This window comes from Mustela nivalis (assembly GCF_964662115.1).
Source record: "Mustela nivalis genome assembly, chromosome: 9".
Classification (NCBI taxonomy): domain Eukaryota; kingdom Metazoa; phylum Chordata; class Mammalia; order Carnivora; family Mustelidae; genus Mustela; species Mustela nivalis.
The window spans coordinates 109,853,762-109,867,714 of record NC_139028.1 but is presented as its reverse complement, the minus strand read 5'-3'; the positions used below and the strand labels follow the sequence as shown (position 1 = coordinate 109,867,714).

At 58.6% G+C, this 13,953-nt stretch overlaps 2 protein-coding genes across 2 annotated transcripts; one reads left to right on the top strand and one right to left on the bottom strand.

Moving 5' to 3' along the window:
- The first annotated feature begins 3,077 nt into the window (after positions 1-3,077).
- Positions 3,078-7,910, top strand: PTGDR2 (prostaglandin D2 receptor 2). The gene is made up of 2 exons (XM_082747997.1): positions 3,078-3,216; positions 5,312-7,910. The coding sequence occupies exon 2, from the start codon at positions 5,320-5,322 to the stop codon at positions 6,517-6,519; it is 1,200 nt and encodes a 399-aa protein (XP_082604123.1). The 5' UTR covers positions 3,078-3,216; positions 5,312-5,319; the 3' UTR covers positions 6,520-7,910.
- On the bottom strand, positions 7,766-13,241 carry CCDC86 (coiled-coil domain containing 86). Its single transcript, XM_082747998.1, has 4 exons — positions 12,393-13,241; positions 10,414-10,543; positions 8,745-8,819; positions 7,766-8,584 (listed from the first exon to the last, which is right to left on the bottom strand). Exons 1-4 carry the CDS (start codon positions 13,142-13,144, stop codon positions 8,465-8,467), a joined length of 1,077 nt encoding a protein of 358 aa, XP_082604124.1. The 5' UTR covers positions 13,145-13,241; the 3' UTR covers positions 7,766-8,464.
- Positions 13,242-13,953: the final 712 nt, after the last annotated feature.

The window sequence follows — 13,953 nt, the reverse complement described above, 5'->3', positions numbered from 1 at the left end:
CCCAGCGGCGGTCTGTTAGGCTCCAATTTGTCTCCTGCCTGGGGTAGCTGAGGTTGACACCGAGTACCACCCTGTGATGAAGCCTCGCTCTTCCCTTGGTTCCCGTTCTGTCTGGCAAGGCATTGCCCCACGGAGGTCCGCATCAGCATCACTGCAGACAGTCACAAGGGATAAGCCTACTTAGACTCTGAAGCTGGGGGTAGACTTTTCTATCCTGGGGATTCTGGGCTTCACCTCCCTCAGGAGGGTCTTCACTTGCTTCCAGAATACGGATTTTGGCAGATACGCGCGTGGCAAAGGCAAATGTAGGGTCTGGAGTCAGGAAGAGGTTGACATGGAAATGCAGCACACTAAAAATAACTAAATAAGATGCAGCTGGTTTTTGCCTTGTCACTCGGTGGCCTGTGGCCGACTCTGAGCAGAGGGCTGGGCTTACCATCTCCTTGGACTTCCACAGCGGGGAGGGGAGGCATTCGGGGAAGCCCCGCAGCTAAGTGCGCTCTCCCAGGGAGAGCTGCTTCTCCCTGCTCTGAGCACCGCAGGCCCAAGCATCCCAACTCTCCTTTCCAGCAGGTCAGCGTTCTCTGTGTACCCCAGAACCAGCAGCAGGGGGATCTCGGGGGAACCTGATGGAAATGTAGATGCCCAGGCTGCACCCTTGGCCGGCTGGGAAAGAGACCCAGCAGCCTGGGTTCGGCCAGCCCCCCTGCGAGGTCCCGATGTGCACTTGGTGGAGAGTCACTGGTCTGTATGCATTTAGGCCCTTCCCAAAGGCCCCGGTCACCCTCCCCCCGACTTTCCCCTCTGTGAAGGCCCATCGGCAGTCTTGGTGTCCTCCTGACGACACCAGCCTGACACCATGGAGGGCTCCCCTAAGGGTTCTCTGATTTCTAAACTTGGCCTGAGCTCTTGACCCCTGGCCACTGGAAACTCCTGTCCTCTGTTTCCAGCCAGCGAGCCCCCACCCAAGGCTCCTTCTGCTCCCGTGTACCCCCAAGGCTCTCTCTGATGGGCGACGCGGGCTCCTGTTTCCTGACACTCTTGTCTCTCTGTCCCAGCATCCTATGCCTGAGGGCCTAGGGACTGTGGCACTGGGGAATATGTGCAGAGAGGTTCGCCTCCACTGTGAGAGTACAGTTGGGGGGCCCCCTCAAGAATAGACATCACTGCCTACTTCTTTAGAAAATGTCTCAGGGCCCTGCCCATTGGGACTACATTTTTGTTTTAGCAAATTTCATAAATTATCCTCAGGAAGGGTTGGGGGGGGCATCTACAGTGATTACAGGATGGGAAACAGGGGTTGGGGGAAAGGTCTGAAGAATGAGGGTTTCAGGGAAGAAGCCCCTTAGCAGGGCCACCATGAGAGGTTGTGCAGGATGTTCACTGCACAAGGGTACCTGCTGGAGGAGGCAAGGGAGGGCTGAGGTCCTGAGGGCTGGAGGGCTGAAGCCCGATACTCCCCTGCCAGGATGTATCTACAGGAGGGAAGGGGGGATTCCTTCTTCGCCCAAAGAGCAGTCTATGCACCAAACCTTACACTTTGAGGCAGGGGTTTGTGCAGAAGGAGTCCTTATTAAAAAACCCTCCTTTCCTGCTGTGAAATTATTTGCCCAAGGTGACAAAGCTTGGGAACGGCAGTGCCTGATCAAAATGCAGTCCAGCTGCAGAGTCCCTGAGCTCACCCCTCCCACAACTGAGCCTGCATGTCCTTGGGGGATGTCCATGGGCCATCAGGTTGGGGCTGGGGGTGGGTAGGGATGGGAGGACTTCCCCCAAAGCAGAATGGCAACACCTGCCTGTTTTCTAGGGAGGGCTGCAGCACTTGTCTTTGGAAGACCAGGTGCTCCGTGACCGCCAGGAAAGAAGACTTCCCAGCACTAACATTTTGGCTAATCAAGCTGCTTACTGATCTGCCATCTTGGGCTGCAGTGAAAAATATCATCTCCATCCCAAGGTCACAGTATTTTAGGCATTCTTCACTTGGGATTGCAGGCTTCTTGCAAGTTTATTATGTGCCATGCCAGGCCCTGTGATGGAGCCTGTGTCCAAACAGAAGATTCCGGTAGAGTCAATCCCATGGGAGCGGGAGGACTTGCCTCGATATGGGAGTTTGTTAACATGTTCTACTGAGCCCTTCCTAGGTGCTGTGATGCTGAGTTTGGAGGAATGCTTCCTGACCCCAGGAGGCTTGGTCAGCAAAGACTTGGGGAGCCATTAAATGCAAATTCAGTTTCATCCACTCACCGTAAGGCTCTGCGTCCATTTTATTTTATTTTTTTAAAGATTTTATTTATTTATTTATTTGACAGACACAAATCACAAGTAGGCAGAGAGGCAGGCAGAGCGAAAGAGGGGAAAGCAGGCTCCCTGCTGAGCAGAGAGCCCGGGATACGGATGCGGGGCTCGATCCCAGCACCCTGGGATCACGACCTGAGCTGAAGACAGAGGCTTAACCCACTGAGTTAGCCAGGCGCCCCTCTGCACCTATTTTAAATAAAAGCTGTATTGCCCTTGCCCTGTGGTCTCTCCCCCTTGGCCCCTGCCCTGGAGGAGAAAAGGACTAATTTCGGTGAGCACCTACTGTGTACCTGGCACTCTGTGATTGAAGGCACCGTGCTGCCAAGTCTTTGGGACAGACACAGTTAGCAGATGGTCAAACCCCAGGGGAGGGGCTGCGCGGGTAGCTGGGGCTCCGCTCTTCCCACTGCGGCGCTCTGCCTGCCTCAGGATTATGGGGTCAGGAGAGGGCGGCCCAGGGCTGTGGACCCATGCACGAGATGTCCTCCCTTTCATGGACTTCTCCTACACAGCAGTCGCCATCAAACACAGCCCCGGAGGCATGCTCCCACTCCCCCACGCCCTTGCAGGGACCCGTGGCTCTTGCAAAATCTCTGGGGCTTACAGGAAGGGGGCGGGTAGGGGCTGCCAGCAGTTTTGTCCCTTTCTCATCCATGGAGAACAATGTTACTGGAATCCTGGTGGGACAACTCACCCTCCGCTGTCCCCGCCTCCCCCGCGCGCGCGCGCGCGCGCGCGCACACACACACACACACACACACACACACACACACTGGGGCGGAGGATAGCCATTTCCTCCCTCAACCTCACTCCCCTTCCTCTGCCTGCCCTGTGCGGTGCTTCATTGCCTCCTGGGCAGGCTGCCACCGGGAGCTGACTGTCTCCAGGGCCGGAATCCTCTGCTCCTCCTGTGCCCAGGTAAGGGAGAAGTAGCCCAGGGGCTGGGAAGCATCAGTGCCCTCTCTGCACCCACAAAGGAAGGCGCAGATTTGCCAGGGGAGATGCCCCTAACAACTAGGCAGAGGGATGGGTTTACCAAAGACTGGAGGGGAAGAGCTGCTCGCAGAAGGGAAGGCGCTAGAAGTCAGGCGTGGTGGTAAACCACAGAAGCTTCTCTCCATACTCACAGGCAGTCTGGGGTGGGGTGTCTTGGGACAACTGACCCCAAAAGCTTGCATTCTCTGCCCCTGACCCCCACCAGAGTAGGACCCTAGCTGCTGGGCTCCCAGAGAATCCCAGGAGGCTGGGCGCTGGCTCCGTGCAGCCAGAAAGCCCAAATTGGGGTGTAGCAGGACGTGCTCTGCAAGCAACCCCAAGGGACCTGGCTAAGAGGCTGCTGGACTGAAGGGAATGTCCCTGCAGAGAGGGGACGGCACTCATCTGTTGGGTAGAGTCTCAGACGTTGCTCTGAGCCTCGGTATCCTCTTCTTGAAAAATGGGGTCTCACTGGGTCACTGTGGGTGCAACTGCTCAGCAAGATCTAAAGCTTAGGAAGCATGAGCCTGCTCAGGGAACACAGGTCCAACTGCTCCCCCCTCCCCTAACTGCGATCCCCAGCTCCAAGGGCTGGGCTGCGTGGAAAAGTCTAGTTTGAGGTCCTGGAGCCTCACCTCACAAAGAACCGTGGTACCCGGAGAAGAGTCTGGGTTTTCTCGTTCTAGCCAATAGTGTTTCCCCTGGAAATGTGAGCGCTGAAGACCACCTCTCCACCTGCCCCCCCCACCTCCACCTGCGCTTGCTTATAGCCGCCTGGTGTGGGAAAGGGAACAGGCTGACCGCCGCACTGCTGCCACTCCATTCGTCCATGTTGCGTGGGTGGCCCGGGCCTCAGTCTCCTCCCTCATAAAAATGGGATGAAGTGAAGTTCCAGCACCTTTCTTCTCGAGTCCTGAGCAAGAGAGCACCTATGCAAAGGACCTATCGTGGTCTCGGGCACATTGTGGGGCCCCAGGACAATCTGAGTCTCTAACTCCTGCTCCCGTCCCTGCCTCCTGCCTGTAGCCTCCCACCCCTCCCCCTCAGCTCTCACCCATCTCAACCAGCTTCATATCAGGTGGGCTTGGGTTTTTTATGAGGCTGGGTGTGCACATCTGGGGTTCCTGCACATCTGCCAGAGGCTGGTTTCCCCAGCCCTTACCTGAGAAGTTCCTGAGTAACTATTTGCTCAATGAGTGCATCACTGAGCAAACAAACAAGCCGGCAGGATTTCCCCTGGGGCGGGGAGATGGGCTCGGCTGCCCCCCAGGCAGGGGAACAGTCCTCCAGCCACACTGGGCCTCCAGGGCCCCAGTCCGATAGTTCCTCATGCCCAGCTCTCTCCTTGCTCTTATCTTATTTCCTCTCCAACTACCAGAGGAGGGGCCGGCTTCATGGTTGAAGGTCAACACACCCAACCTGCCACTGCTGTGGGAGCAGAGGGCCACCCAGACAGGCTGCGGAGGCTAGATGGGAGGGTGCACCCGTGGGTGCGGAGGGTGCATCCCTTAAAGGCAGAGACTTCTCCCACTCCCATTCCCCAGACCGGCTGACCCCTGGTGCCCTTTAGGTGGGACCTCGTTAGTGCCCTAGTGCTCCGGGGATGGGGAAAAGGAGTCCTGCTGGGCCTGGCCTCCTTTCTGTTTCTCCATGTGACCCCAGGGGACACCTGATTATTATAAACAAGACGTATGTAGTGTTTCCTGCACACCCCGGGACTCTGCTCTAAATGCTTATGTATGTAAACTCACTGAACACTCCCAACAGCCCTAGGAGTCCTGTTAGGGCAGACATCCACATCACAGAGGAGAAAACAGGCTCAGGAAGGTTCAATGGCTCGAGCAAGTTTGCAGTGAGCGGGCGTGCAGCTGGGATGCTATTCCCCCGCCTTACTGTCTCTGCTCAAGTTCACTGATCCCTGGGCCAGGGGGTGGAGGCGCTCCTCTATCCCACTCACGGGTAGGGTTCAGATCTCCTGCGGGGGGTCCCCTGCTGTCCCTGCCCAGCCGACCTCAGCACCTTCTTCTCTCCACGGCAGAGTTCACCATGTCCGCCAATGTCACCCTGAAGCCGCTCTGCCCGCTCCTGGAGCAGATGAGCCGCATTCAAAGCCACAGCAACTCCAGCATCCGCTACATGGACCACGCGTCCGTGCTGCTGCACGGGCTGGCCTCGCTGCTCGGCCTGGTTGAGAACGGACTTATCCTCTTCGTGGTGGGCTGCCGCATGCGCCAGACTGTCGTCACCACCTGGGTGCTGCACCTGGCGCTGTCGGACCTGCTGGCCACCGCCACCCTGCCCTTCTTCACTTACTTCCTGGCCGTGGGCCACTCATGGGAGCTGGGCACCACCTTTTGCAAGCTGCACTCCTCCATCTTCTTCCTCAACATGTTCGCCAGTGGCTTCCTGCTCAGCGCCATCAGCCTGGACCGCTGCCTGCAGGTGGTGCGGCCGGTGTGGGCTCAGAACCACCGCACGGTGGCCGCTGCCCACCGGGTTTGCCTGGTGCTCTGGGCCCTGGCGGTGCTCAACACGGTGCCCTACTTCGTGTTCCGGGACACCATCCGGCGGCTGGACGGCCGCATCATGTGCTACTACAACGTGCTGCTCCTGAACCCCGGGCCCGACCGCGACGCCACGTGCAACTCGCGCCAGGCGGCCCTGGCCGTCAGCAAGTTCCTGCTGGCCTTCGTCGTGCCACTGGTCATCATCGCCTCGAGCCACGCGGTCGTGAGTGTGCAGCTGCGCCATCGCGGCCGCCGGCGGCCCAGCCGCTTCGTGCGCCTGGTGGCGGCGGTGGTGGCGGCCTTCGCGCTCTGCTGGGGTCCCTACCACGTGTTCAGCCTGCTGGAGGCGCGCGCGCACAGCGACCCCGCGCTGCGGCCGCTCGTGTGGCGCGGCCTGCCCTTCGTCACCAGCCTGGCCTTCGTCAACAGCGTGGTCAACCCGCTACTCTACGTGCTCACCTGCCCCGACGTGCTGCACAAGCTGCGGCGCTCGCTGCGGAGCGTGCTGGAGAGCGTGCTGCTGGACGACAGCGAGCTGGGCGGCCCGGGCAGCAGCCGCCGCCGCCGCGCCTCCAGCTCCCGCGCCCCCCGCGCCGCCCGCGCGCCCCCCGTGTCCTGGCCCGCGCGTCTGCTCGCCTGGGTGCGGGGCGGCGGCGCAGAGTCCACGCGGAGGGCCAGCTCCCGCTCCCAGGACGAGAGGGGCCCCCTGAACAGGGTGCTGAGCACCACATCTGGGTAGAGGATGGCGCGGGGGTGGGGGTCGGCGATCCAGCGCGAGCGCGTCCCGCAGGCGGGGGCAGGCCGGACAGGGAGCTGCCTGTACAACACCTCCCGTGACTCGGTTCCCCTCACGACCATCAGCGGGAGGGACGCCGGCCGAGATCCCGCATTTCCGCCGAACTCCCAGGAAGCAGGGCAGGGCTGCTGGTCAGCGGACCCCATGCGGACCAAGGAGGGGTTAAATGCACAAGATTTCTCAAACTAGGGTGCAGGGGATGCCCCTTCCAGGAGTGCAACTTTACCAGCTGGCGGGAGGGGAAAGGGAGGTAAGTATTTTTCCATGAAGCCAGGGATGCGTTTTGGAGTAGAAAATGGAGAACAAAAGTTTGGGAAGCACCGGTCCAGTCTAACTCTGTAGTCCCCAGCCAGCGCTCACTGAGCTGGATGCCTGATCCTGCAGTCTACCCACCATACAGCTGCAATACATGGGCTTAATCCACTTGACCCAAGTATAGCGTCTGCATACTCACCAGTAACCATCATGCGGTTCGATTACCGTCCAGTAAGTGAAACAACACTCCCTCCACCCCCAACATACCCGAGGTACTTAAGGTCTTGGCTGTGAGAGGCCTGGTCTCTACCCCACCCATCCAGCATCAGCCGAGGGGTTTCTAAGGTAGAAAGAGCAAGGGCTATAGCCGTTGGTCTGGGCTAATCCAAGTGCAGTGGGCATCTCTGCTGAAGGTCTTATCTGTGCACAGCAGCCTCTGAGACCACAGTGTATGACATTTCCTCAAGAATCTGACATCTGTACAGCCCTGGTACTTCACGGGGGTGCCCTCTGGGCAATGCTGGTAATCCTCAAATCTTTCCAAAGCTCACCTCCTGACCACACAGAAGCTGGGCGACTGTCCCAATCTGTAGCAGCGAGGGCTCAGTCGGACCTCCATACAGCACATCCAACTCTCCTCTACCCACCACACATTAGAGGACGAAGACCACTGCACTTGGGTCTGTCCCTGGGCCCACGGGCAGAACTGTGGCTGATAACTGGTTAGTGGAATATCGGTCCAGCTCGGAAGCGCGTGGCTGGGGTCCTGAAGGCTGGGCTGGCCGGCTCACTGTTCATCACCGCACCGGGCCTTGCTCACAGCAGGTGCTCAGCGGTCGGCCGGATCTGCCGCTGGCCGAACCAACGTCCATCCTCACACCTCCCCACGCTCCCTGCTACTTTCCCCTTGCTTCACTCTTGGCACTTCCCACTGTTTAACTGAATACTGTTTCCCTGTTTATTATGCTTTTTTCCATCAGAATGAGAGCTCCTTGGGGGCTGGGGCCTCTGTATTCTCCAGTACGTACATTTGTGCCTGTATAAAGCGGGCGTCCAATAAATGTTTGTTACAGACAGGATGGCGTGAGTGAATCAGATCTGTGGGTCTCCTGCAGAGTCCGGCGCAGGTAGAGGGAGCTGGGGGGTAGGGGCGGGAGGTGCAGACCTCACTTCCTGAAACCTCCTTAACCTTTCAGTGTTGAAAAGTCGGGGAAGCCGGGTTCAGCTGGCCGGGCGACTGGGCCAGTGGGCTGCAGAGACACCCCAAGGAGCCTTTGGGATGGTGTGAGGGAACCTGGTTCCTGACTGCAGTCTCCTGGCCTGGGTTGGACCCATGACTTTGAGACAGAAATACACATTTTAGGGAGTCACCCTCCAGTTGTCAGCTCCCAAGGAACCAGAGAATTTACCCTTCTTGGCTGCAAGGCACTTGAGGAAGGAGGAGAGGGGAGGAAGGAGGTGGGGGTGGGGCTGAACCTCTTCCCTCCTCCAGTCTCTGCCAGGCCCCAGGTTCCTCTGGGCTTGTGTGCCCTTGAGGCTCAGAAATCCCCTGGGGCAGAGTGGCATGGCGCTAGCACTGGAGGGCCATGGCCCGACAAATGTGAGTCCGACACAGCAGCTGGCCGCAGCGCAGTCAGATCTTGGCCGCTGGCCCCTGGGGTGGCTGCTTCTGCAGCAGTGCCAGCGTGTCCCGCTTCTGAATGGAGCGAAGCTGCTTCTTCTTTGCCCGCTTGAGCTTGGCAGGGTTTCGGATCTGGGGGTGGTGTAAGGAGAGGGCATTAGTGTGGCTGACATCTTTGCCCTGTGCCCTGGGGACAGGGAGGCCACTTCGTGGGGGTGGGGGGGGCCGAGGCATCTTGAGCACAGCGCCTAGCCCAGCCACGGTTCAGATCCCCCAGCAAGACAACACTCACCACTTGGACAACCTCTGCCCTCCGCTCATTCTCCAGGCGGCGTTTCAGGTTCTCGGCCCGGCGCTGTTTCTTCTCCTGGAACAGAGGCGATGGGGATCTGAGGCTGGGAATTGGGGCAGCCCTGGTCTCTTAGGCCTCAGAGGAGTGAGAGCTGGCTGAGTTCCCAAGGACAGCAAAGACCCTCTCATCCCCGTGCGACTGTTGCTGGCGGTGTGGGCCAGTGAGGCGATACGCCCTTGGCCTGGACTGCGACCGAGACAGGAGGACGGTGGGTGGGAGGAGGGAAGACGCAGGTGTCTCCCCACCTGGAAACTCAGGCACACGCAGGACGGCCCCTACACCATCCCCCACCCTGCCATCAACTTCCGGGGGGGGAGGGGCGGGCTGGCGCTTTCCCTCAGTCCCACCCTCTCAGGGTCTCTAAGGTTCATCCAGGTGGGGAGTGGAGGCTACAGGGAAGAGGGTCCTGGGCTATCTGGCCCTGGTTCAAATCCCAACTCTGCTGCTTCCAAATGAGTGACCTTGGCCAAGCTGACAAGCTCTCTGGGCCTCAAGCCCCATCTTGAATGTGAAGAGGCTTCCACAGAGCTGTCCTGAGGAATAAGTAAACACACGCCTACAGCGGCCTCGGGGGATAACCTGGCCTGGCGGGCACACTTCAAACATGGATTCACTGGGGTCTGTCTTAGGCGTGGGGAGTCCAGTGGCTCTGGCTATGCTGACTGCTGTCCCGGGGCGGCCAGGTTGGGGGGGCAAGTGGGTGTCGGCTCCGAGGTCCCTGCATGGTCAGGGGCCTCTCCCGGTTTTGACGACTCAGGGGAGAAGGGGTGGCCTGGGCCCCTGGGGAGGAGAAAGGAGAAGTGAGATTTGGGCTCCTGTCCGGGGAAGGGCCGGTCTGGGGGTACTGCCGGGGGGCGGTGACAAGAAGTCTGTCTTGCCCAAGAGGTAGTCAGGGCCACACAGGAAGTAAGATAAGGACCCGGCACACAGCAGCAGCCACACAGGCAGCAGGGCCTTGGCCACAGCTGCACAGGGTGACTCAAAGCAGAGGACAGATGACTGAATTGACTGGCCCAGCCCCTTCCCTTGCTGGCCAGGCTCAGGGTGAGAGGTATGACTCCTCCTGTGCCCTTCGGATCAGTAGACAAGTGACATCCCTCTGATGACCACCGTCCTGAAGGGGTGTTGTGGAGGGCCCCACGTTCTCTGGGTGCTGCCTGCTGGGGCTTCCTGGAGACTGAAGCGGGGTTGGGGGAGGATACCTCTAATGGGGCATTTCCGGCCTGCGGATCAGCAGCAGGGAGGCAGCTGGAGGAAGGTGTGGGGTATCCACTTTGCTGATGTGTGGTGGCTGTCTCTTGAGGAATGACGGCACCAGTACCAGGGAAACGGCTCTCCTACCCGACTGACGACCCTGAAGCCCGTCTCGCCAGATGCTTCCATCAGCAGTGAGGGCCACTGCGGGGAACGTGGTGCGGGGCTCCTTCCCACCCTTGAGTCTCTTATGCAGCCCTGGGCTAAACTGGGCGCCGCACTGGGCTTCCCCACCTCGTGGTCCTAGATGGCACTACTGCTTCTGGCCAGGCTCCCCGCTGCCCCAGGTCCATTCCAGCAGTCACCGGCTCAGCCCCCTGAGCTCCAGCCTCAGCCCGGATGGCTGGTTCCTCACCTGCCGTCGCTTCTCCTTCTCCTCCTCTAGGTGCCGGGCGAAGTCCTTGGCCAGCTTCCTCTCCTGTCGTTCCTTCATCTTCCGCTGCCAGGATGTGCGCAGGGGCTTGTCCTGCACCATTTGGGAGAACCTGGATGGGAGCCAACGGGTGCTCGCGTCGTCCACGGGAGGGGCCCGGGCCCACTTCCCTCTCAGCTCTGGGCCTTCCTCCCCAGAACCCAGGCAGAATTGCATCCTCCCCTGCCCGTTTGCCAGGCAGTCACCCCTCTGGGTCTGCAGGGACGGGCCCTAATCATGCTGCCATTTCTAAAGCCCTAGTTACGTGTCCCTACGATGGGTGCTCTTGTTCCTCCCATTTTAAAGAGGAGCAAATCAAGGCTCAAAGAGGTTAACTGCTCAGGTCACCTTCTACCTGAACAGCCATCAAAACTGAAATCCCTGTCTGTCACCAGAGTCCTGACCACGGAGCCTTTCCGTAAGGTTCTGCTGCTTCTGCCCAGCAAGCTCAGCTTGGGCGCTAATGCTAGGGTTCTCTCCCTCTGGGGGTGGCCCGTTCCATTCCAGAACAGTGTGGGGAGGTATGTGAAAATGTACTGGGCATTAGAGGATATTGGGGGACATCCTAATTTTTGTAAGAGCAGCGCTGCCAAGCAGAACTTCCTGTGACGGTGGAAAAGCTCACTATTCACTGGCCGGTAAGGCAGCCCCTAGTCACACCGGCAGCTGAGCAACTTGAGATGTGTTTGGTGTGACGGGAGGAATTGAATTTTAGGTTTTTAAATTTTAATCAACTTACACTGAAGTTGCCACCTGTGGCTGGCGACTACGCGATTGGGACAACACAGCGCCAGAGCATCAGTTTTACTGGGAGGTTGAGGGCAGAGAGGCCTGGCTTTCAAGGCCGGGGTCTGCCTCCTACTACTTGGGTATCTTGGGCAAGGAGCCGGAGTTTCAGTGACTTCCCACGTTGAACAGAAATGAGAATGGCTCCTGTTCCAAAGGGTGGTGGGAGGATGAGACAAGGCTAGACAAGCATTTAGCACACGGCTCTGCGCAGGGGAGGGGCTCATAAACCCCGGCCTGCAGAGGAGGGAGACGGCACACCCGAGGAGCACTGTGCAGGGGAGCATCTGGCCTGAGCTCGGAAGAGAGGGCCGCAGCCGGGCTTTCCCAGCCCACTGCAGGTGCTGTGTCCACTATCTCTGGGCTCTGCTCACCACCTGCCGAAGCTGCTTCCTCGAAGGCCCCGAACATCAATTCAATGGCCCTTTGGCCCTTATCCACAAGACCACCTGAGGCTTCCACATGTGTTTTAGTTCTACCACAGCTGCAACTTTACTGGTCTCTCTGCTTTCACCCCTGACGTCCTACTGTCTAATAACCCCGATTTCTCTGCTTAGCCTTGAGTTCCCCTTATGTAAAATGAGGATAATCCTAGCATCAGCTGCTTCATAGAGATGCGTGCAGATTCAAGGCCATGAGGCATGCTGGTCCCTCTGTCTGTCCCTTTGTCCCTTTCCCTGTCCCATCCTTACCAAGATGCTCAGCAGTGTTCTACACGCTCAGTGCTCCATAATACTTTCTAACACAAGGGCAAATAACTGTGATGGATACCAGCTGGTGAAGACCTCATAGCTTTTTATCAAGTTACGGCTGGTTTACCTGCTTCTGCTTCCCTCACTGGAAAGCAGGCAGGCAGAGGGAATGCTTGTAGAATGAATACGTAACTGAGGTGCCCTAGGAGAGGTACACAGGTACTCTGAGGAGGAAAGCATCACAGAAATAACCTCTAAGGGCTGGTCTCACCCACCCTGGGATCCCAGAACATTTTACCACAACCTGATTATAATGACCTGTTTGTGTGAGACCCTCCCACCCCCAAATGTGAGCTCTCTCCATCCCTGGTCCCATCACCAGGTTGCACTGGTGCCCCAACACCACAGAGAACCACACTCCTGCCCAACTGTCCCCAGCTTCACCTTTTCTTGGAGCGGTCCTTCCACACCCGCCCCGATTTGGGCTTTCCCATAGGGATTACAGGAACCTCCTCCCCCGCCTTCAACTTCTTGGACGCTGGGGTCTGGGCTGAAGAACTTGTCCGCTTCTGCGCCCCGAGGCTGCTTCGCACCGTCTTCGCGGCCGGAGGTGGCTTGCTCGGCTCGCGCTGACCCCGGGGGGAGGCGGGTGACTGGGCTGTCGGCTCCTGGAGTGGCCGCGAGGGCTCCGGACCCGGCGCTTGCTCAGCCAAGTAAGGCTCAGGGGATCCTGGGTGTAGATGATGTCGGGGAGACCCCGGGGCCAGCTCCTTCTTACTCAGTGACAACTCCGAGTCCGGTTTTTCCTGGATCTGGGAGAACACTGTGGACTCCCCACTTGGCTTTGGCTGAAATCCGGGGGGTTCTGGACCCGACTCCGGAAGTGTTTGGAGCGACTCCAGGCCTGGGTTCTGCTGGCGCTGGAGGGACGGTGGGCCCGGCTCCGGCTCCCTTCCGGGGGCCCCCAAACCTGCACCCTTCGGTAGAATAGGTGACCCCGGGCTTGTCTCCGGCTGACGTCGGGGGGACTCCAGGGCGGGTTGCTGAGCACACGGAGACCCGGGCTCCCCCGTCTCTTTCGGGTCCAACTTGAACTCCACAAGGGCCCGTCTCGCCCGCAAAACTGAGCTGGGGGTCTCGGGGGATTCAGGGTTTAGGCCTTCCAGCCTCCGGCTGCGCCTGAGCGGTGTATCCATGGTGGGTCCTGAAAGTTTCCAATCTCAGCCCACGTGCAGCCTCCACCTTGTCGGGGACGACCGGCGCGGTCCTATGACGTCAGGAGCCGCCCTGCGTGAGGGAGGAGGGGCCGTTGCCGGGGAGACCACGTTGGTGATGGGCAGAGAGGCGGGGCCCGAGTCGGCTGGGCTTACAAAGCGCGTGCGCAAAGCGCTGCGGCGCATTTACTCGCTGGGGAGATCTAGCTTGAGGTCTGCGTTTTTCTTTCGTGCAAACTCATTCTCCGTGGTGAAAAGAGTGCGCAAATAGAGAAAGGAAGGGGGTGGAGGACCCACTTCAGGGAGAGAAGAAGATTGGGAAAAGGTCCATGAAAACTTTCTTTGGACCTCGGTTTTCTCATTGGTGATACGAGTAATTCTGCACAAGCTTAGTGTGTCCAACGTGATTCTCTCAGAGTCCTCTTAACTGCCAGAGTTCATGCTACCTGGCGGATCCTGGAAGCGGGAAATCTCTTAAGGCTTGAGTTATATGATAAATGTAACCCCTTCCTTCCCTTCTCCCCTCCTGCGCTTAAATATCAAATCTACAGCTCTCTCTTTTCAACATTTACACCATTCATGCCTGAAGCTGAAGTGCTTACCCTTTAGTAAGATGCACTAAAAATTTGTGTCCGGGACCATTCAGCCCCAGTTCTGGAAAGAGCGATCAAATCACCACTGACCTTCTTTTCAACCAAGACAGAGCTCCCTGCCCCAGCGTGTGAGCCAGCCAGCCTTTTCCACTCTGCGTGAGACCCAGGAGGAAGTTTTGATTCACTCACAGCATGTAT